Source organism: Miniopterus schreibersii (genome assembly GCF_964146895.1).
Source record: "Miniopterus schreibersii genome assembly, chromosome: 5".
NCBI classification, from domain to species: Eukaryota; Metazoa; Chordata; class Mammalia; order Chiroptera; family Miniopteridae; genus Miniopterus; species Miniopterus schreibersii.
Genome location: NC_138106.1, coordinates 80,223,687 through 80,248,331, shown reverse-complemented (window position 1 = coordinate 80,248,331; position 24,645 = coordinate 80,223,687). Strand labels below are relative to the sequence as shown.

At 37.9% G+C, this 24,645-nt stretch overlaps 1 protein-coding gene across 1 annotated transcript in view; it reads left to right on the top strand.

Annotated features, from left to right (window-relative positions):
* Positions 1-4,212: 4,212 nt before the first annotated feature.
* Positions 4,213-24,645, top strand: part of SAMSN1 (SAM domain, SH3 domain and nuclear localization signals 1) — an 83,422-nt gene continuing 62,989 nt past the window's right edge. The window contains exons 1-2 of the mRNA XM_081138466.1: positions 4,213-4,327; positions 5,504-5,853. Of these exons, the coding sequence (XP_080994592.1) occupies positions 4,234-4,327; positions 5,504-5,853 (444 nt within the window). The 5' untranslated portion in view covers positions 4,213-4,233. The remainder of the gene's footprint in view (positions 4,328-5,503; positions 5,854-24,645) is intronic.

The window sequence follows — 24,645 nt, the reverse complement described above, 5'->3', positions numbered from 1 at the left end:
CTTCAGTGTCTCATAATTTCCCCAGTATAGGTTTTTTATATGTTGGTTAAATTTATTCCTAGGTATTTTTTTAAATACAATTTTAAATGGGATTGTTTTCTTAGTTTTCCTTTCTGAATTCATTATTCATGTATTAAAATTCAACTGATTTGTGGATATTTATTTTGTATCCAGCTACTTTACCAAATTTGTTTATCAGTTCTAGTAGTTGTTTTGGTGGAATCTTTAGGGTTCTCTGTATACAGTATCATGCCATCTACAAATAATAATAGTTTTACTTGTTCCTTTCCAATTTGGATGCCTTTTATTTCTTCTTGTCTGATCACTGTGGCTAGGACTTCCAGCACTACATTGAGTAAGAGTGGTGAAAGTGGACATCCTCGTCATGTGCCTGATCTTAAGGGAAACACTTGTAGTTTTGCCCATTGAGTATGATGTTGGTTGTGGGTTTGTCATCTATGGCCTTTATTACATTGAGGCATGGTCCCTCTATTCCCACTTTGCTGAGAGATTTTACCATAAAAAGGTACTGGATTTTATCAAATGCTTTTTATGCATCTATTGATATGATCGTGTGATTTTTTAAAATATATTTTTATTGATTTTAGAGAGAAGGAAAATTTAGAGAGAGATAGAAACATTTATAAGACAGAAACATCAACATCTATTGGCTACCTCCTGCATGTCCCCTCTTGGGGATGGAACCCACAACCCAAGCATGTGCCCTGACCAGGAATGGAACCTGCGACCTCTTGGTGAACGGGCCAATGCTCAACCAATGAGCCACACTGGCCAGGCAATATAATCATGTGATTTTTATCCTTCATTTTGTTGTGGTTTATCACATTTATTGGTTTGCGGATATTGTACCAACATTGCATCACTGGAATAAAGTCCACATGATTATGGCATATGACCTTTTTAATGTATTGCTGAATCCAGTTTGCGAATATTTTGTTGAGGATTTTGACATCTATGTTCATCGGGGATTTGGCCTATAATTTTCTTTCTTTGTAGTGTCTTTATTTGGTTTTGGAATTAGGATAATGCTGGCCTCATAAAATGAGCTTGGGAATCTTCTCTCCTCTTGATTTTTCTGGAATAGTTTGAGAAGGGTATGTGCTAGTTCTTGTTTGTATGTTTGATGAAATTTACCTGTTAACCCATCTGGCCCAGGGTTTTGTTTTGAGGGGAGTTATTATTATTATTATTATTATTATTATTACTGCTTCAATTTCATTAGTTGTAATCACTCTATTCAGATTTTTCTGATTCTTTCTGATTTAGTTTTGGAAGATTGTATGTTTCCAGGAATTTATCCATGTCTTCCAGATTTTCTAATTTGTTGGCATATAGTTGTTCATAATATTTTATTACAGTCTTTTGTATTTCTTTGGTGTCAGTTGTTCCTTCTCTTCTTTCTTTTCTGATTTTACTTATGTGGGTCCTTTCTCTTTTTTTCTTGCTGAGTCTATTTAAAGGTTTGTCAATTTTGTTTAACTTTTCAAAGAACCAGCTCTTGGTTATATTGATCTTTGTATTGTTTTTTAGACTCTATTTTGTCTATTTCAGCTCTGATCTTTATTATTTCCTTTTTTCTACTCACTTTGGGCTTTGCTTGTTGTTCTTTGACTAGTTCATTTAAATGTGAATTTAGACTGTTCATTCGAGATTTCTCTTGTTCCTTGAGGTATCCCTGTAATACTATCAGTTTCCCTCTGAAGACTGTTATTGCTGTGCCACATAGATTTGGCTTCTTGTGTTCTCATTTTTTTTTTCTTCAAGGTATCTTCCTTGATCTCATTGTTAATCCACTCATTGTATAGCAACATGTTACTTAGCTTTCAAGTCTTTGTGTGTTTTTCAGTTCTTTTCTTGTGATTGATTTCTAGTTTCATACCATTATAGTCAGAGAAGATGCTTGATATAATTTCAGTCTTCTTAAATTTACTGAGACTTGTTTTGTGTTCTAACGTGGTTTATCATAGAAAATGTTTTATAGGCACTTGAAAAGTATGTACATTCTTTTGTTTTAGAATGAAATTCTCCAAAGATATCAATTAAATTCATCTGATTTTCTGTGTCATTGTAGGCTGCTGTTTCCTTGTTGATTTTTTGTCTGGAAGATCTACCCATTGATGTTAATGGGAATTTAAAATCCCCTCCTATTACTGTATTACTTTCAATCTCTTCCTTTATGTCCACCAAGATTTACTTTATATATTTAGGTGCTCCTATGTTGGGTGTGGAAATGTTTGCAAGGGTTATAGTCTCTTGTTGGATTGCTCCCTTTATCATTATGTAGTGTTCTTCTTGTCTCTCACTATAGTCTTTCTTTTAAAGTCTATTTTATCGGACATAAGTTTTGCTAGCCCAGCTTTTTTTTTTTTTCATTTCCCTTTGCATGAAATATCTTTTTTCATCCCTTCACTTTTAGTCCAAGTATTTTTGTCCTAAGGTGGGTCTCTTGTAGACAGCATATATATAGGTCTTGTTTGCTTAACCATTCAGCTACCCCTTGTCTTTTAATTGGAGCCAGAGCCCAGGGAATGGGGTTATTGCATTTACCCAGGCTGATGCCATAAAGAGGAAAGTGTTCCATCCAAGAAAGATGGTGTCTGCTGTGTGGGAGAGGGACTTAGCACAGAAGTCTCAGTGGCTGTCTCCTCAGCTCTCTCCCCAGAGACACAAACCCCAGTCTCTCCTCATACATTCCAGTCTGCTCTTCCCTTCTTCCTCCAGAGCCCAGGTGAGTGGCTGTGAATGAAATCTTTTTGCCTTCGTCCTTTAGGAGGGTACCTGTGTCTCTAGCAGACTCTTTTCTCTGCCTGGAATATAGAATCCCTGCCTATTTTCATAGCCAGATGTTATGTGGACATGTCTTTCCAGCTGAGGTGCTTTGGGATGGGGAGCCTGGCGTAGGGTTGAGACTCCTCCCTCTTAAGGGGGAACCTTTGCAGTACAGATATCCCTCCAGAATCTCATCCCACGCTTGTGGGAGCAGGGCCAGACATTTTCAAATCTCTACCCTTTCTACTAGTCTTGGTGTGGCTTCTTCTGTAAATCCTTGGTTATAATATTTCTATTCAGCTCTTCAGTTAGTTATTCAGGTTGATTACTCTATATCTTAGTGGTAAATGTAGTTTGGTCCTAGGAAGAGGTGAGTGTGACACCCACCTATCCCACCACCATCCTGGATCTCCCTCAAAGTCTTTCTTAAAGATCAAGAATAAGAGCTGAAAATGATGATTGGAAATGTTTGCATACCAGAGATCCTTTTCTTCCAAACATTTCTTTGGGCATATAGTCTGTCTCAAAGGATTGGAACACACTCTTATAAATACATTTCATTCAAACATTAATGTGGAAACATATCATTTGCCTTTTGAAAATTGCCATATTCATTTATATGGCATTTATCAGAGGTTTAGCAGAAAGAATGAGATAGAAGCGGGGGAAGAAATACTTGTGAGTCCAGAGTTTTCTGGATGAAAAAGAAGTATTCCTTTATGTATTACTTCTCATAGAGTTAATACAACAGAATACAACTATTTTTACCAATTAGTATAAAACTTGGCACATAAAGTATCAATTTCCAAAATATTTTGAAATCTTTAAGAGTAAGATATCTTTAAAAAATAACTAAAAGCAGTATAAATACAAATTTGCCAACATTAAACTAGTGAGAACTGTTTCTAAATCTTCCAATAAAACTTTTAGTCATTAATGCAATGCTAATTCTTTTATTAATATTTTGCCATAATAAACCAGTGACATTTATATACTAAAACGTAGTAAGCTGCTTTGCTCACTGTTTATTTTCTAGAGAGCAAGGTGCTACTTAAAAACATATATTTGAAAACAAAAGACCTTGTTGTTTTTTATGATTTCACATTGAGCAGGAGCAAATCATTTATAGATGGCTCTGGATTCAACCCATTTTGCTGCATTTTGAAGTATTAAAAAAAAAAAAAAAGGTAAAAAATACCCTGCTTTAGTATGCCTAGCCAGTTATAATATATTTTACAAGTTTTAATCCAAAAAATGTGGTATGCTTTCAAGTTATTGTTTAAATTGTGTGAGGGTACAGGTTTTAAGGAGACATATTATTAAATTTTCATATTTATGATCTCTACACATTTTATATTTAATCTTTTGTAAAGAAGAATTTGCCTTTACCTTTAGCTGTGTTTGTACTAGGCCGTGAAATCAAGCAGTGATCCAGTGGAATCAATGGGGACCTTAAAGAGACTCCAAAAACTGGTTTGGACCAAAAAAGCCAGGGTCCCGAGTCTAGATGAGATGAAACCTCCATTAATAAATCTCCGTAAGTAAGAATTCAGTGAGCTGCTAACAATCTTTGTGGAAGAATTGGAGTAGCATATATTAATGAATGCCATTTATATACAGCCTTAATCATTAAACGCTGAGTTTATTTTTAATTACCAAGTTATACGTGAAAGATATCCTCACCCTATTCCTGAATTTTACCTTATACCTCTGCCCCGCCCCATTTCTCCTTCCCTTCAGGACCAGGCGCAGGGATAGAGTGAGAGGAAGCTGTGGGCGATGATCAGTCAGCAAGGCAGTAAGGGTCAGCAGTGACCACTGTACTCATTCTTTGGCCATAGAAAACAGTATTTTTCAGTTTTGATGTGAGTGCCACAAATTGAAATGTCATAACATGCAATTTTGATTTTCATTTGTTAATTATGCCCTATCAATCATGATCTTTTTTTACACCAGTTGAACATAAAAAGTGTCCACAGCATAGTGCGATTTACTATGGGTGATATCTATTTCTATTTTCTGTAACTGTTTTACATATTATTAGAATTTTCATCAGACCTCTCACCATATGTAGGTCTCACTAATCAACTTTATAGTATTAAAGACATACCTTTTTCTTTTTTGTTTTCTCATTCTTGTTCTTACTTTTCCAAAATATTTCAATCTGCATGCATAAATCTCTTTGCAGATTGATATTAAAATAGAAAATTACAGAATACCAATAGGATTGCAGCCCATATCCACTGAGATTTCATTCTTTTAAATAAGCCAAAGATTTCATTTGCTTTTTATGTTGCTCTCTTACACATATGACCTCCAAAAATTAAATATATTCAAGGATAGACGCACACCATATTATGCTGAGAAGATGTGGGGAATTTTAGAAATTGCAATGTTTCTCAAATATCATCAGTATACCATTTTCATGCAACTTTCAGTCATTCCAATGAAAATAACTTTAATCATTAAATAAGGTTTAAAATTTTTTTTAGGTAAATAAATCTGATTTTACTGCAAAAAAATAATGTAATATACAAAAAATTTACTCTTTAAAGAAATGCTATTGTAAATTATTTTGTTAAATTAAATGAATTTCCAGTTTATCCGCTGGTCATTCATTTTTATTCTATAAGAGGAAGCATAATATTCACAATTCCTACATGTACAAAATTATTACCGATTTACTTTTTAAACTTTCTTCTTTATCACTCAGAAGATGAAGATACAACATTGATTTCCTGTATGAAATTAGCCAAGTCTCAAGAAAAGAAAGTTAATAATATTGGCACAAGGAAGGAGGACATGGAGATTAGATTGGATTCTCTTTCTTCATCACTGGTTAGATCCAACACTTCAACTGGATGCAACTTGGTGCAAATGTCATCTCACAATGGAGGTGAAGCTCAGATGTACAACAGTTGGACGCCTTTTCCAGAAAATAGGCTCTGGACATGTGTTGATTTGGAAATGGCCCAAGTTGGACCCTGGAACAACTCTTTTCGCTGTAATCGCCACCCACGTCTCAAGTCCTCTTGTGCAGATATGGATCTCCCACATTCGTGGGTAAGTCTGTAAACGACGGAAATGTGTCGTCTTATCTGGATGTTTGTACTGGCAGGAAAGAAAGAGATAACAAAACTGCTAATCAGTCAGATGTATCAGTGTCAGGAAAGTTATCAGAAAGCGAGTTGCCTTTCCAAATAGCAATGCAGCTCTTGTGACGTTTGTTATCACGTTACTGTTGCGTAGATGCCTTTGTGTTCAAAGAAACTACTGCATGATATTTTCCAAAGATGTTTTTAATTGATGGAAGGCTTGGGATGTTGATTCAGATTAAAAAACGTGCACTGAACTGTCTAAATTTTTGCTGTTGTCATGATGTTTCACTAGTAAGTAATAGCTAATTTAAATGAGCATTCCCTTTGGGCTGCCACTCTCCTAAGTACTTTACATCTATGATTTCATTTAAATCTCACACCAACCCTGTGAGGTACGGAGTGTTAGTCTAATGTTAATCCCCCCTGTTCTACAATTAAGAAGACATGAGGCACAAAAAAGTTAATAACGGGTACAAGTTCACAGAGCTTACATGAAGTGAAGCCAAGATCTAGAACCTACACGCTCTATACTAGAGACCCTGCTTTTGGTGAACGCATTGTGATGTTTCCCATTTACTAAGCTAGGCCCTAAGGTCATAATGGTGCAAGACAGAGTATGAACTCTGCAATTAGACAAATTTGGGTTCATATTCAAGCTGTGTTATTTGTGTAGCTTGAGAAAATTTTGGAAACCATTAATCTTAATATTCTAAATTTTAAAATGGTAATATTAAGCTCATGAGGTAATTGAGAAACTAAAATAAAAACTATTTTGGACCTTGAGTGGCTAATTTTTTTAGCCACTGTCAGTTACTTAAGGCATGTATTGTACCTTTATTCCTCTACAGTTCATAGTTGTTTGTAGTTAATAAATGGAACAATTTTGTGTATCTAAGAACCCTACTCTACCATTTTGCTTTAAGAATCAGTATCTCATTAGACAAAGGCTGTATTTCATGGTGCATTAAAGATTTCTGAAGAGGTTATTTTCTCTTGGAGTCCTTCTCATCTTCTAAGATTTGTGTATTAAGTTAGGTCTTTGCAGACTAGCGCTAAAGTGATCTGTGTTCAAATTGCCACATGAAATATTCCAGGTATCTAGTAGCAGCCTTGGAATTGATGAAACCTTCCAACATTAATTATTTTCAGAAATAGCTCTCCCACTTCCTGAGTCTGTTCTGGGGCTGCTGGACTTTGCAGCTTCTTGCAGCAGTTTCATAGAGAGCAGCTGGTGATATAATTAGGAACTACTTCTGAAGACTCTTCCTGACAGCCTCAGAATCAGGATCACGAATAATGACTGCTTGGTAGGTAACAAAGCTGGTGTATAAGAGTCTAAACACAAATACTCTGAGCTTACTTTGAGACTAAAACCTGGACTTCTTAACTGAGCATTTCTAGATTTCAGCAATCTGGCCTCAATCTAACTTTTTAGCTTTATTTCTTTTTTTAAAGTTGTTCTTTTTAATTTTTAGAGAGGGAGAGAGAGAAACAACCATGTGAGAGGGAACATCAATGGGCTGCCTCTTGTACAGCCCCTCCTGGGGATTGAGCCCACAACCCTCGCATGAGCCCTGACTGGGACTCAAAAGGGGAACCTTTTGGTGCATGAGACAATGCCCAACCAACTGAGCCACACCAGCCAGGGTTTTACTTCTTGTTTATAGATTCCCTATGCTAGATTGCCAAACTGAGTTATTTGCTATTCCTAATGACAGTGTTGCACTTTCCTGCCTCTCTGGCTTTGTGTTCATGTATTGGCTTCTGCCTGGTATGTTCTTCTCTCCTTTAAAGCCAACACCCTGTTCCTGGAGACTCAGATCAAATACTTTATCTTCTAGAAAGTCTTTCTGGGTCATGCCAGATAGAGGTAATATCTTCTTCCTTTGAACTTCTAGGTTACTTAAGGGCATTGTTCTTTCATTATCCATTCATCAAACACACTTTGGCATCTATTGTGCCAGTCACAATGTTAGACACTGGAGACAGAGTTAAACAATACATGCACTGTCTCTATCTTCATGGAGCTTAGCATACTTCACCCTGCAGTGGAATTAGTTGGGCATTTGTTTGTTTGCTGTAAGTATTTTATCTTTGTACCCTCTATAGTCCATAGAATGTTATGGACTTTTAATAAATATTTGAGTAACATTTGCTGAAAAAATGAATGGAATTTTATTTATTTAAAAAAATTTTTTTTAAATATATCTTTATTGATTTCAGAGAGAGGAAAGGAGAGGGAGAGAGAGATAGAAACATCAATGATGAGAGAGTCATTGATCAAGCCCACAACCCAGGCATGTGCCCTGACAGGGAATCGAACCCCAATCGCCTGGATCCTAGGTCGACCCTCAACCACTGAGCCACTCCCGGCCTGGTGATGAATGGAATTTTAGAGATCAATGGATTTTGTTTCTATATGTCTAGATAAAACATTTCTTCTTACCCTTCTAACTGTTCTTATATTAATCCAATTATACATAAACTCAGTTATTATGTATATGTGAGTGTTTGTGGATGTGTGTGTAGATTTAGAAGTATATATAATGGTAATGCTTTTCTTTTTTATTTAGGAGTTTTGTCTATTTTAACACATAACTCAATAATTGTGTTTTATGTGCAGAAGGTCAAACACATCTGCAGAATGCTCAGAGTTTCAGATGATAATGTTCAGCATTTGTGACAGGAAAACCTCAGTGGATTTGAAGAGAGGCTTCAAGAGCATGTTTGAGTTAAATTGGTTTGGTAAACGTAATGAAACTACTTACACTCAGGGATTTGAGACATTGAGTGAAAAAAGTTGGCTGAGTGCAAATTATTATTTTTATATTCTACACATATATCCTATAATAATAACAAGTGAAAAATATCCAGTTTCATTTAAGCATAGCTAGCATTTTTTTTTTTCTGTAGTAATTGCAGGGTTATTATTTGAGTTACTTTTACTTTCTTTCCATAGAAGGTGCAGAAAGCAAATAGTGTTGAAGGAAAAGATGTGCTTCTAAATGAATGCTACTTACTATCAATGACAGGTAGTCAGAGGTGACATTTTTGCAATTTGAAAAGGTAAAACTGTAACCAGATTTTTTAAAAATGTACCAACATATGCAGATATGTTGGAGCTGGTCTAACTCCCACATTTCAGGGGAAATCAAACCAATCCACAAATATTTTCATTTCTCTTTGACTTCAGGAATTTCAGCAATAGTAGATTCCAGATTCTTTGTACCCATTATCAAATCAGAGTTCTGAAACTGACTCATCTTCCAGAAAGTCCCCATTCAAGGCTGGTTCTGATGGAGCTCCGTCAGATGCCAACTCTGACATTACCAGCAGAATCAGCTTGAGCAATCTCTTCACCCTCTTTAACCCACTACTTCCAATTCTGCACTTTGGTTTCAGACTCTACCCATCTTTTTTCCTCTGAATGACTCTTTGCATACTGAAAACATCTCATATGTAAAAAAAAGTTATCAATATCTACCATGCAGGGCTGTTGGGGAAATTAAATAAAATGATGTGAGGACTCACTCAGTGGCAGGTAATATTTATACCAAATCAAAGAATCCAAAGGCTTGTTGTAGGCTTGGGAAGAAGCAACATTTGATTCAGTTAAGATGCCATGAATAAACTGAATCCAGACAGGGAAATGTATTATTTGTGAAGAGCCCTTCACAGAAGTCAACAGGAGGAGAACAAGACACACACAGATGTTGAATGTAGTTTAGCTGTTTGTAAGGTCTATGGGACCTAAAGAGTGGGGAAAGATATGTGACTGTGGAAATGATACAAATTGAAAAGGTAAAAGGTCAGATTTATGAAAGCAGATACTCCATAAGAGAAGCGTAAAAGGAAAAGCTACTTAAGGATGTGAGTCTTTTTTAATATCCGAATGAGTGGTGTTGAGAGGGGATTGCAGATGCATCTTAAGAAAGGTAAGAGAGGAGGTTACCAAAAATAATATTTGAAGCCAAGTGTTTAGAATCCATTTACAAGATGAGTGACTGAAGGGTACTTATGAAGTTCTGCACGCTAAGAGCTTGAAACATCTTAACCCAAAGAGGAAAGTGAACCTTAGGCTTGGTTGGGAATAAGGGTAAGAATGAATAAAGTTTGTGTTGCTGGAGAGACAAGATGGTGGAGTAGAAAACTGGGATACCCTCCACCTCCCACAACAACATCAAAATTACAACTAAAATACAGAACAACAATCATTCAGAAGCTCCTGATATCTGGCTGAACAGAAGTCCTACAACTAGGGAATTAAAGAAGAAGCATTGAGACTGGTAGGAGAGGTGGAGATGCGGGGTGGAATCGGGTAGAATCACGAAGATGATGCCGTGGTCCCACACTCAGGTGCTGAGGTTTAAAACAAGGAGAGTTATCTCTGTAGCAGTTTCCTGGAGGAGTGAGGGGTCCCAGCCCCACAACAGGCCCCCTAGCCCAGGGTTCCAGGGCTGGGAAGAGACGTCCCTACAACTTCGGGCTGTAAAAACCAGCAGGGATTGAGGCTGAGGGATGTGGAGGCTGCGGGAGTCTCAGGCAGCTCCTCTTAAAGGGAAGGAGCATGGACTCACTTAGACGTGCTCCCTCTGAGCTCCAGCGCTGTGGAGCAGCTTGAAAGGAACCTGGGACATTGGGGAAGGAACTAACTTGCCTGGAATCAGGATAAGAGCTGGATGGGCAGCTTTCTCGCTGACAGTAGGCTGAAAGAGGCCATTGCTCCTTGGATGAGCCCTTACCCCTCAGATCTGGCAGACAGGCAGCTTCTCTGAATTTCCATCAACCTAACACCTTTGGCCCTGCCCTGGTGATTCCCTGAGACCTGACCCCTCCCTACTTGCAAGCTCATCTAAGACACTTCCAGTGACTTTTCTATGCAAATGGCCTCTCTAGCCTCATGCTTAGGACTTTCCTAAAATCTCTCAAACAAGCAGCAGCTGGCCTCAGTATGCCCCATATTGCTCGATAAGTGGCCCCAGACCTGGCACAAGTGGCAGCCTGCATTGGTTCATAGCTTGGCCTCTCCTAGAAACCTCCAAGCTGAGCACAAGTAGCAGCCATCTATGGATTGCTGTGTAGTTTATGCTGGGTGGCCCTTGGCAGGGCACAGGCAGAGGCTGACTTTGCACCTCCCAGGAGGCCCCAGAGACAGTGCACCCAGGGGGCAGCTTCAACCATGCTGAATCACAACCCTACCACATCCACGAGTGACACACTCAAGGGGCAGACTTGAACTAAATCCTGCTCCATAAAGATGTCTCCAGCACAGCAGCTCTTCAGCTGTAGTTGCAACTGGTGCTCACAGCCATTTGGCCTGGGGTCAGTTCCTCCCAGTGATTACAGTAGCAACCAAGGCTAAACTACAACAGGATAGTGCACCCAGCCCACACAGGGCAGCACCTAGAAGGCCCAGCTCAGGTGACTGGGGAGACTGAGCCACTGGGCCCTGCAGGACACCTACTACACAAAGCCACTCTACCAATTCCAGGAGACATAGCAGCTCTTCTTAATACATAGAAACACCAGGAAGCAGCCAAAATGTGGAGGCAAACAAACATGTCACAAATGAAAGAACAGAAGAAATCTCCAGAAAAAGACCTAAATGCAATGAAGCCAAGCAAGATAATATATACAGAGTTCAAAACAATGATTACAAGGATGCTCAAGGATCTTAGTAAGACTATTAAGGAAACTAGTGAGATCATCAATGACATAATAAAGCACCAACCAGAAATGAAGGCTACACTAACTGAAAGGCAGAAAAATTTACAGGGAATCAACAGTAGAGTAGAGGATGCTGAGAATCAAATCAGCAATTTGGAATGTGAGGAAGCAAAAAACACCCAATCAGAACAAAAAGAAAAAAGAATCCAGAAATATAAAGATAGTATAAGGAGCATCTGGGACAACTTGAGAGGCCCAACATTCATATTATTGGGGTGCCAGAAGGAGAAGAAAGAGAGCAAGAAATTGAAAACCTATTTGAAAAAAATAATGACAGAAAACTTCCCCGACCTGGGGAAAGAAATAGACTTCCAAGTCCGAGAAGCACAGAGGGTCCCAAACAAGAGGAACCCAAAGAGAGAATCTTAAAAGCAGCAAGAGAAAAGCAGTTAGTTACTTACAAGGGAGCATCCATACAACTGTCAGCTGATTTCTCAACACAAACTTTGCAGGCCAGAAGGGAGTGGCAAGAAATACTCAAAGTGATGAAAAGCAAGCACCTGCAACCCAGATTACTGTACCCAGCAAAGCTATCATTTAGAATTGAAGGTCAGATAAAGAGCTTCTCAGACAAGGAAAAGCTAAAGGAGTTCATCACCACCAGACCAGCACTACATGAAATGCTGAATGGTCTTCCTTAAGAAGAAACTAATGAGCAAAAGAAATTGACAAACAAAATAGACCCAGAGACATTGAAGCATGCAACAGACTGTCGTATCTCAAAGGGAAGAAGGAAGGGAGGTTGGAGGTGGAAAGAGATTAACCAAAGTAGTTATATGCATATATGCATAACCCGTGGACACAGACACTAATGGGGTGAAGGCCTGGGGAGGGGGTGGGAGTGAGGTGGAGGGGTTCAATGGGGGGAAAATTGGGACACCTGTAATACTTTCTACAATAAATATTTTTTAAAAAGTTTGTGTGTTGCAAAGAACATGAGGCCTTTCTTTCATATAATATCATGATATAATATTATGATAGACATATTTTTCAAAATCTGGAACAATTTTTCAGATTTATAAGAAGGATAAATAAATTATTTTCATAATGTTAAGAAATAGAAGTAATGTTAGCATGCAAAAGGGGAGCAACTATCCATTTCTCCCTTCAAGTATCTAAAATACTTTGAAATCTATTTTATTAAAATCATGTGATATGTTGGAAAGTCAAAGTCCTAAAAGAACAAAACAGAGACCCAAGCATAGAAGAGTTCAATTGCAGTAGAGATAGAAAAATGATGATGAGAAACCAAATCACATAAAAATCAAAGAAAAACAAGTGACTCTCAAGGTGAGAAAATAAACAAAGCTTCACTGAAAGCAATTTAAAGTGCATAAGAAGAGGTTGATAAAATTGGAGATTGAAGGTCTTGTTGGAGTATTACATGGACCCGTCAAAGTTGTACCAAAAGAGAAAGTGTAGATAATGGAAAATTTCTTTATGGAACTGTTTCAGTGAGAGGATGAAGATATGGACGAACATCAACCAAGAAATAAAGGGACAAAGATTTTACAATTAATCTTCTAATTCAAATGGGGAGTAGTGGGTACTCTAACTATTGACATAGGAAAATACTCTTGGGACACAGAGCCCAAGACGACTACTATCTATGGGAGAGAGGTAACAAAACCAGGTAAGCTGTCTGTGTCCACTTTGTGCCTCAACCTTGGCCATCTCTCCCAGACTCTGGCCCTAGTCTACTTCCTTCAATCAACATGACACGTCGTTACCAGATTAATCTACCAGATTAATTTACTTGACTAATCTACCTGATTAATGCTACCTCATTAATGATTCTGAAGCTCCAGCCTAATAATGTTACTGCTCCCCTCACAAACCTTTAAATTTCTCTCCCACACCTGCAGCATTAAATGCAACTCATTCACCTAACCTGCCCTCTTACTACAGAGATGCCCCAAGTCTCTTTTGCACACACTCTGCTATAGGCAAAGTGATACCATCATTTTGCCAAACTCGATGATTTTTCCCCCCATCTTCACAGTTTTGTTTCACTGTTTCATAATTTTAGCTTTTCTTTCTTCTCTACCTATATAACAAATGGGACTTTAAATGTGTAGACGGATGAGTAAGAGTTCACGCTGTATACTTTGAAGAAATATGTGAATAGAAATAAGGATTGAGGGAACCAGTATAGAGTAAAAAGACACATGGTTTAGAAATAAGGGCAAAATTAATTTCATAGATTCTAGTATCATTTTCTTTGCACATCAGTGATGTTTTACTCCTTCCAAGAAGTGGTCCCTTTGATGAAGGTATTTCTTTCTGGCCCAGTGAATTAAGACAAGAAATAACAAGAAGATTGCTACATATCCACCCAAAGGAAGAAATGCTATGAACCGTCAATGAATAATTCCCCGTAGTTTAATGCCCTCGTGTTAAACTCAGACAGCAAAATCCATTTGTTAGAACAGCTTAAACTTTTATCTGCTTACATTGGAATTGTGGTGGGATGGAAAAAGAACAAATTTCAATGAATAGATTTGGACAACTTGTGAAAAGGAAGGCAGAGTGAATGATAATCTGGACTGAGAAATTCATAAGGAAAATGAAAATGTGATACAAAAATAGCATAAGATACCTCTCCTTCCTACACTCTGTACTGAAATTTGTGAACTTGAGAATCAAGATTCTAAAAATAATTTTAAGAGCCTAAATGAACAAGAATAATTAGTTATGAATATTTTACATGACAAGTTTTTAATTATAGCCAGTATGTTTGATGGAAGAAGAATTAACATTGACTCAAGAGAGGAAATTGAAAAATGGGAGATGCTGCAATAAATAGCTTATTCATTCATCCATTCATTCATTCATCCATTCAACCATCCATCCATTCATCCACTTATTAGCAAATTCATATCAAATTCTGCATGTGCCACTCAGTCTATGAATGTGGGAGCTTAGAGGTATGTGTGTGGGAGGGGATGGGCCATGTACTTTTCACATTTATAATGAGACTGTATGTGGCCTTATTAAAAGGAAAAGGTAAAAAGGGAGAACTAATAATCATAATTCTTAGTATAAAATTTTATTAGGATGTCAAACACATTGCAGTACTTGTATATAAAATAATCCTGGAAAAGATCTGGCCAGATGCACAAAAGTATTTTATATATTTTTTAAAAGAATTTGTAACAGAAACACTTAGTTTTGAGAGTTAATGGTGTAAAGTACCGGGTTTATGGAAATTATTTAGGTTGAACATGAGGAAAGTAAATTGTAAATGGATATAAAATGTATAAATGTATTTTCTTTTTTTTTCTTTTTTAAATATATTTTTATTGATTTCAGAGAGAGGAAGGGATAGGGAGAGAGAAAGATAGAAACATGAATGATGGGAGAGTCATCATTGATCGGCTGCCTCCTGCACGTCCCCCACTGGGGATCGAGCCCGCAACCCGGGCATGTGCCCTGACCGGGAATCGAACTGCGATCTCCTGGATCCTAGGTCGATGCTCAACTGGTGAGCCCCACCTGGCCAGGCTAAATGTATTTTCTAATGAAATCTTGTATAATAAAAATAAAGATAAAATGAGAAGATGTAATTGCTCTGTGTGTGGTAGTATTCTGAAAGTTCAGGATTAAAGGACATCACTAAATTAGACTTTTGATGCACAGCAATGTAGAATACAAACCAGTCTAATTATTTGGGTGGATGTTTGACTTTGCCTAATTATACAAACCTCATGCATATCAGTGAGAATAACAGACTGTGAGCTGGTTCTAGAACTGTCCCAGAAACCAAGAATCCCTCTCCATGAATTGCCCTATGCATTTTGCCTCTCTTCTCTCTTTGTGTTCTTGTTTGTTTTAAATCTGTACTTGTTCACTCAAGTGCATCAAATTAAGGAGAAGGTTGAATTGGTACTCTCCACAATAAAATCCTTCTAAAGTCCTCATAAATATTTGTCATTTAGAATAGTTCTTGTGATAATGAAATGAGACTCAGGAGAATCAATTATAATTACATTTTGGCTTCCATGAGAAAGTTGAAATTTGTTTCATTGGATCCTCAAATTGGGCCCCTTTCAGATTGACATTTATTGTCAATCTGAAAGGGCCCAATTATGCTCATTGATCATGGGAGTACTGAAGCTCCTACTTACTTAAAGCCTAAATCTTTGCATAGTTCAACAAAGTAAAGCAAACCACTAAGCTTGACATGGACCTTGGGAAGGAGAGAGGCTTGAATGTTAGACCATTTTATGTAAAGAGGCTTGGAGAATACGCCAAGTGTTGGTAGATTCTTGCGTGTCTGTGTATGTGTGTGTGTGTGGCGGAGAAATGGCTCATAATTCAAATAATGCTATGCACCCTAAAGACAAAGATATATTCTGACTGTGTGTCAGAGGCTGTGTTATACAACAAAGGAGCATAGGGCAGAACCAGGAAAGTCAGGTGCGAGCTCAACTGTCACTTCCTAGGATCTCTTTGGGTCAGGTTGGTTAATCTCCATGGTCTGCTGACACCTCATCTTTAGAATGAGGGAGAGCTATCAGTGATATTTAAGGTTATTTTTATTATTAATACTTTGAGCTGTAAGGACACACTGAGGAAGATAAATTTCATAAGCAAATAGAGATTAATACATAAAGATTTTCTTTCAGCTTTTTCAAAGCAGCTCTTTGATCACTCTTCAGACGACCATTACTGACCTTGTTTCTCATTATTTTCTTTACGTACGCTATTTTAGGTTTAGGGTATGCTTTTTTCCTGACCAACTGTACTTCCTCTATCCTGGCTACTTTCTTTCTCCCTCCTGCTCTGAAACAGCAACAATATATATGAATGCAGTTTACTCTTGGGATGCAGCCAAGTTCTCCGGGCCATAAAAAATTTCTCCATAAATCAAAATGTTTACATTTCCATTCTCAGGAGCTGAGAAGGTTCCTGCCACTCACGAAGAGCTACTTTGAATATTATTTTGAATACCATTTCAGAGGACTAAATTCTGCTTTTAAAAATGAGTGGATAAAGTTTAAGATGGTGGTGGGGGGGGGGCAAAGAACAGGGGCTAGGGAGGCTAGAGAGCCATCCTTTTTTACCACTATCATCCACTATACACATGCACTAGCTGCCGCCTTGAATGGTTTAGGCCTCTGAGATCTTGCTCTGATCATGCAGACAAAATGATATAATCATAATCATGGCCTTCTTTGACTTAGCACTTGACTATATTTCAGTTGCTTTTACGTATGCTATCTTTGTGCCATGATTCAGAAAGGTAGTATTATTTTCTCCATTTTAATGTTAAAAACCTGAAGCTCAAACAGGTCAAATAATGTATGCAATGTGAGTGGTGAGCTAGATTTTAAGTTCAAATATATGAGTCCAAAGTTTTCTTGTAAAAATCAAGGTTTTGTAACTTTTGAGACTGGGCTGGTAACTTACCTGTAGTTTTCTTACTTGTAAAAATGAAGACACTTAGTTTCTAACTTGAAATGCAAATGAAATGATGCATGTGAAAATGCCAGTTCAAGGTATAGGCTTAAGAGCTCAATAAATGGAGTCTTTGACTTCCAGGCGCAAGGTAACTTGTCTCACTTTTTAACTTATGCTAGCTCTATGAATTAGGCAAAATATTATTGTGATTTTAAAGACCGAGAAATGGAGGCATATGAAAATTAGTGGTATACAATACTACTTACTACCTGAGGTATCACCGCAGATGATGGCAGAAATGGTACTGAACATAAACCTTCTAACTCTTAGTCCAAACTTTTTTTTATCACTAAGTTATCTTTAAATTTTTCACCAAAAAATTAAACAAGCATGGTGGTAAAGAGAAGCAGGACATGGTAGAAACTCCATGAGTGCTGGAGCCAAATGAGCCTGGCCTTCAATTGTAGCCTCACTGCTTACTGCCTGTGTGACTGTTCAGTTACTTGATTTCTCTGAGTTTCAGTTTCTTCTCTATTAAATGGACACAATGCAGATTTTGTTGTGAAGTTCTTATAAGAATTGGATATAAAGTGTTTAAGTGGCACCCAGTTGGAACTTAATGCAGAAGAAGTACTGTTTTTAGTAGCAATTATTACTGTTTAATTACAATTTATAATTATATGTGTTTCTAATTACTTATCCCTCATTGAATGAATAACAGCATAGTGTCTATAATACATCAGGTGTCCTGGGCTGTGCGGCCAAAAGGTGGTCAACGACACAGGCTTGGCTGGCCTTAAGGTCTTACTGTCAACGATCCTCAGCATTTCTGTATCATATGAGATATTGTCATATTAAATGTACATCACTAACTTTCACAAATTTTTAAGGCTTTTAAAATATAGTTTGCCCAATTTTCTCTCTGGAGATAAAAAATAACAGAACTGCATAGTTCAAATGGTCACAGTGAGGGTAGGGTAAGATTCTGCTTTAGTTTCCTGGATGTGTACTGGTGGCCCCACACCTGTGCATCTCTGAGGCTTGCAGACAAAAAGAAGGCGGGGCTGGGGGTTCACCAGCTGAGCTCACCATTGCCCCTTTTATAACCTTCCAAATTATTGTAATTATCACTTCCCAAATTGGCAGTGTCTTACATATATAAAATAATTTTATCTCTTTAAAAATCCTTTCATATATTTTATCTAGACATATCAAATACTCATTTCATGATATTTTATTTCAGAGTTAGAATATAACTCTCAGGCATGAGACACCTTTTTTAGAAGAGAACAAAAAAGAAACAAATTCATGTTCCCTCTTTTTCCTGGGAAGATGTAAAGCAACTGGTTGAATTCACTCTAAAAGCACTTATGAATATTCAGGATAAGATCTTGACGCATCTTGCAGTTCCCAGCTATAAACAAAACCATACGGATGAATAACGGGGTTGGAAATACAGACTTATTGCAGCTCACCTCAAGCCCAACCCAAACTGAAGTCCAGGTCTCACCTACAGAAGATATTCTTAGTTTTAGTCAAGGCACAAATTGGATTAAACTCACACACTCATTTGTCCATCCACGGGATGATTTGTTTTGGAGTAGTTGCAGTGTTCCAGACAAGGAGAATAAAACGTTGGGAGGAAACAGACACTGCAAAACGCACAATCCAGTGAGGGACAAAAATAGAAATAATCACACAAGTAAACATGAAATGATGCTTTAACAAGAGCTATGGGAGCTACATGGTTCTGTAGGGGCCTATCACAGGCAGGTTTGATTTAGTAAGGAGTTTGGAAACACCATCAGGAGTAGTGAGTGAAATCAAGTCTGATGAAAGAGCTGGAGGAACAACCAGAACTCGGGAGAGTGAGAAGATGGTCAGAATGGCTGGGAGAGGAAGCAAGGAGATGTGGCCCCAAGTAAGCCTGAGGAAGGGGTCAGGCCCTTTATGGCTTTATAGGTTATGCCAAGTTGTGTTGTGTGTCTCTTCAAAGCAATGGGAAGCTAGGTAAGAAGTGTTTTCAGCCAATGGCTTGGTTTTTTTGTTGGCTGGTTTGTTTTCGTTTGTTGAGGGTATGAGATACATGCTTACATTTATATTTTGAAAAGATCACTCTCCACACAGTGATGAGAATAGGTTGGAGGGATAAAGAGATGCAAGGTGACTTGAACTAAGGTGGCAGAAAGAAGAAGAAAGTAACTGAAAGTTCTCAGGCTCGTAGACTTCTGTCCCCAACATACACACTTCTCCAAATGAGAGAAAGGTCAGCTCTGAAAGTCATCTTTTGTGATGCAAACCAAAATGTCACACTCACTTTAGGATACGTGGTCAGAGATGACAGCAGAGAAGTGACACAGTGACCTCGCTGCACATTCCCAATCTGTCCTTTAATTTTTAAAGCTTAGAAGTTCATAGCCACCACAATGGCTTAATGGGATCATTACCAATGGGTAAGGAAATGTCATCCATTTGCCTCCCCCGACTCCACTTGGACATAGGCCACTGTTTCTACAGAGTGGCTTGGAGCCATGCAAGGTTTCAAAGGAAATTGGCCTTTCAGAGGGGCATGCGAGTAGATAATGCATAATGCCACCATAAAATCTCTAATGAATATTAAGGGTGGCTTTCATTTGTGATGATTGAAGTGAACTCATAAATTCTCTCTCTAGGATGCGGGAATTTTTCCTCCCTGTGGAGAGATTTAATGGATTTGCGGCATTCTGAATGATTTGGCAAGAAATCAGAGGTACCTGCGCAGTCACCCGCAAAGGGCACTTAGTTTCTCGCATGTGATTGTCACCACCACAAAATATTTTCTGTAAGAACCCGGAATGATTGATGCAACCCACTGTAAGTCATGACAAGGTGTCAACTGAAAAACTGGCAAAAGAAGTGGTTAAAGACACCGCAGCTTTAAAAACAAATTTGACTTTCAGAGTAGGGTTATTTACTTTTAGAAAAAAATAGACCTACCACCTGCAAGAAATTTAGATCAGTTGTTTGTGGCAAGGGCCATCATAGTTTGAGGCCACTGAGAGCTCCTATGGCTCTCTGTATGGAGTAGATTAAACTGTTCCCACACAGTGATAAATATATCGCAAAGAGCCATAACAGGAATACAGCATGTTGTAGCAGTTAATGGTACAACTTCCAGTTAAAACAATATTCTTAGAGTTTCTTTGGCCAGTTCCCATTTTATGTGCACTATTTTTGATAAGTTAATTTTTCCCACTTGCTGAATCAATATCTTTCAAAGCTTTATAGGATTGAAGAGGAAAATTAGAGGCAAGAGTTCCAGGGGGGCTTTGCTAGCTGTGTAGGCCTGGTTAAAATTCTGAAAAGTGCAGAAATAATCTATGAACACAGCAGATGGGGGTTAAAGTGAAAAATATCATCACCTCTAAATGTTCTGGATACTTGGAAGGAAAATGAAGAAATAATCCAAAGCAACAATTACCCAAACTGCACTCAGATTTTACTATGGAATGCGGCAGAAAATCTCTTCAGACAGGGTAATTTTTAATGCTAGACTTTTAACATTTGAAGTAAAAAGAGTTGTAGGAAATTTTATTCTGTTGGAGGAGTGTATTCCTTTGTGGAATGAATCCATGATCCTGCTACTTATTTCATGAGTTAGGTACTCTGGAGGAAGTTAACCCAAATGTCCTGAACCCTTTTTTATATGAAGAAATTTTTACTATAATTTAAGAATTCCTCTTTGACACTGGGCAGCAGAGTTTGATTCATTGGGGAAATTTTTCTGAGTGTAGACTTGGGTCTCGATTGGACTTCCCTTGGATGGCAAACTTCTTCATTTGTGAGGATGCTGGGTTGGAGGTCAGGTCTGATGGTACAGTCTAGTTTCCTTAGCTGTAGAATAGATAAGCCTAGATGACCATAAGACCTTTTGGGGGATGAATATTTATGAATCAGCTTTGTGAAGGAATAAATAGCAGTTGTGGATTATATTAAGCCATCACCTGGGAGGGGAGGGGGTAAGAGGTCCTGATTCCCATGAAAATATTTCCAGACTCAGAGCCTTATATTTTAAGAGGTAAATTGGTGCATAGCCAGGCATGGCTCAGTGGTTGAGCGTTGACTTAGGATCCAGGCAATTGGGGTTTGATTCCCGATCAGGGCACATGCCCCGGTTTCGGGCTCGATCCCCAGTCGGGGGCGTGCAGGGGGCAGCTGATCAGTGACTCTCTCATCATTGATGTGTGTGTCTCTCTCTCCCTCTCCTTTCATCTCTCTGAAATCAATAAAGATATATATATATATTTTAAAAAGAGGTAAATTGGAGAAACTCCTTTCATTACCCACTTTTATAATAAGCAGACAAGAGGCAATATGTAGTGTTCTGACTTGGATGTCTTGCCATTGCACACTTACGAGACACAGCCCTGCTTGGATGTGAAAGGCGGGCATAGTTCTACTTCTGAGGGAGAACCGGGGAGCTCATTCTAGGTGAGGACCAAGACCTTTGAAAGCCTGGAAATTTGAAGGAAAGAAATGACATTGGAGGAAATAATGACAACACATCTGATGAACCCAAATAAAACAATCTCTGTTTCACAGTTTTGCTAGAATATTATGTTCTGAAACTGTACTTGTCAATGTGTGGTTCTATGAACCAACTCCAACAGAATCACCTAAGGCGCTTGTTTCTGAGGTCTGCCTACTCCAGACTGACTGAGTTGGAATTTCCAGAACAGAGAGTGTTTTGTAAGCTCCTTGGGTGATGTTTTTATGCTCATCAAAGTTTGAGAATCACCTCTGAATTGAAGAAAACAATTCATTATTCCCTGATTTTTCAATTTCATCTTCACCTATCCAGAAGTCTTCTTGAGAACCTCTCATATGTGTAACACTCCACAAGTTATTTAATCTAATAAATACAGCAACCCCATAAAGTAGATAATTCAATTTTCCAAATGAGGCCAAAAGGGCTCTGAGGATTGAGGAAGCTGCCCAAGCCCTGTTTTAGGGCCAAGCTGGGATTTTAGTCAAAGTCTTCTGAATTCCATTCTTATAGGATTGTCATCACCCTAGGGACTTCACACTGACCGCAATGCACAGGGACGCACTGGGCAGCCCTCGGGAATTCTCAGTACTCAAGGCCTTTATGATCAGCCTGTACAAAAGTGTACAGAGCCTCTAATGGGTGCAGTTGATAAATCCCCAGAGGTTGTTTTGTGCTTTCCAAACTGACTTGGTTAAAACTCCCATCACAGAGCATTTGGGGCTTTTGATAAATGAGGGAGTAGAAAAATCCCCAAGCCACCATGCCACTTACCATATATCTTCCAGACTTTATAAAATGCTTTTGAATATAAATAGCTCTTAGGATTATAAGAACATAATCATTATTTTCTTTAGTAACTGTAAAAATAGAATCTGATTTTCTTTAGTGAGTCATTATTGGGTTCTTTCAAGCTTAACATCCAAGCTGGATTAAAATCCATTCATCTGACTCATTTGTGCAACTTTCTCCAATTTATGAGAGCCTCATTTATTTTCTATGATGCCATTTTTCAACCCTCATTTCTGCTATCTCTTCCTTATTAGTAAGGACATTTTAGTGGATTGTCTTCCTGTAGCTCCAGTAACCTTGGAACTCTGACCACACTTCTGTGTGAGCTCAGGCCCCTAACAAAGCATTCCACCCCATCACTGAGAAGTTAAAGTCATTCCTGCTATCAGAGGGTCAATGAAAATAGTTTTGATAATTATGCAGCCCAATTACTTTAGTAAGAGTTCCCAATATCATTTGGTCACGAACATTAGATCCTAACATATTTGAACCAAGCTAATGTGTTTTGAAAGGGATCTCAAGGTAGGGGATATGTGTGTGTGTGTGTGTGTGTGTGTGTGTGTGTGTGTTTCTTTGCATCAGATAACATAACTTAAAAAAATGTGGAAAAGCTTTCATTTGATTTGCCATGGCCAAACCTCTGCCTTTATCTTTATTCTAAACCAGTAATTTTTAAGTGGCTTTATGTGGAGGTAGTACATTTTTAAAAATAATCTTTTAAATGTCAGAATAGATTGTGGGAAATGAAGATCATTGGTGCTAAATGGTAAAAAATTGATGATTTTGAAATATTTCTGCTAAAAGGCTGTTTGAAATTGAATGCTTACCTTCTGTGATGTGCTTTTCCTAACAATCTGTAGCCCTGGATGTCCTTAGTCATGACAATTAGCAAATTTGATGGCTATATTTAATGTGCATTAATTTAGTTCAGATGAAAGTGGAGGAAGTGTCTCCCTCAACTAAAGTACAACTGAATTTAACTTCAATTGTAGAAACTGCCCTTGTCAACCAAAGCAACAGCTCAGCCTTTGTATCTGGGCAAATTGTTAGAAAGGGAAGGTTAAGTCTTTACCAGTAACAAAACAGAACTAATTAGAAAGCCAGCCTTCGTATATGAAGTTGGAAGTGAATAAATTTTGATTCAGTAAAACCTCAATATAACAGACTAATTCGGGTGAGGGGGTGTCCATTAAAGCTGAAAGTCATCCCTGCTGTCAGAGGGCCAATGAAAATAGTTTTGATAATTATGCAGCCCAATTACTTTATATAATAAAGTAGGTTTTCCTAATATGTATGCTAAAAAATTGACAGATTGTTAGTTCACCTGTTTTTACTTATGTACACACGTTTGTGTAATTAAAATTAAGTATGTATGAAAAGTTTAACTTCACGGAAAAGTTTTCTATATGTATTACTGTAATTTTAAATTTATACTGAATAGGTCTAGAAAACGGTTGCATTCACCAGTCACTGCTAGTAAACAAATGGGCACATCTGGAGCATGGCTTATCACACGTGGGAACATCAGCCACATGTCTTCAAACTGCTTCAGGTAGTCTCACCAGCACAGTGGGATGTGATCATGTGCTAATCATTCACTGAGCATTGTTTACAAGTGGTGACTCTTGGATTTAAATATGTTGTAGTTATTTATTTATATCAGCAAAAATGCTACAGTGTTTTTTCCAACATATGACCTATTTGCTAAAATTTGTTAAAAATAGTAGTGAATTAATAACAAACTATAACCTGTTAATTTACTTATAAGCAAATCTTGGTTAAAAGCATTTTTAAATTAACAGGGTATTAATTTTCACATCTGACATAGTGACCAGAAATTTTGGCTGTTAAATCCAAAGTCCATTAAATCGAGGTCTGAAAAATCCAGGGTTTACTAAGTGTGTCTTTTCTTTCTGTTGTGTAGACATATCCCTCACTCCCCACCCCACTGCCTTGCCTTTTGAAATTATACATAATAGCCAGTTACCAATATACATAAACCACTGGTATTCACAGAACATTTTTGCGTTTTTAGTGTGGATAGCATTGTACTCACCATGATGTTTAGAAGGTTATGTAGCATGGCATAAGGGGAAAGCCTTTAGACTTTTAAAGAAGTCCTGAGTTAAAGTTTGGAATCCATGGCCTGTGTAGTCACACTACTGTCGGGGCCCCAGTTGCTCCTCTGTGGTAGTGAAAATAGAGCCTTTCTCCCGGACTCATAGTTAGGAGGGTAAGAGATCTTTTAGGAAAAGGTGCTTAACTCTGCCTGGCACAGACAGATGGTGGCCAAGAGCCCCAAGAACCAAT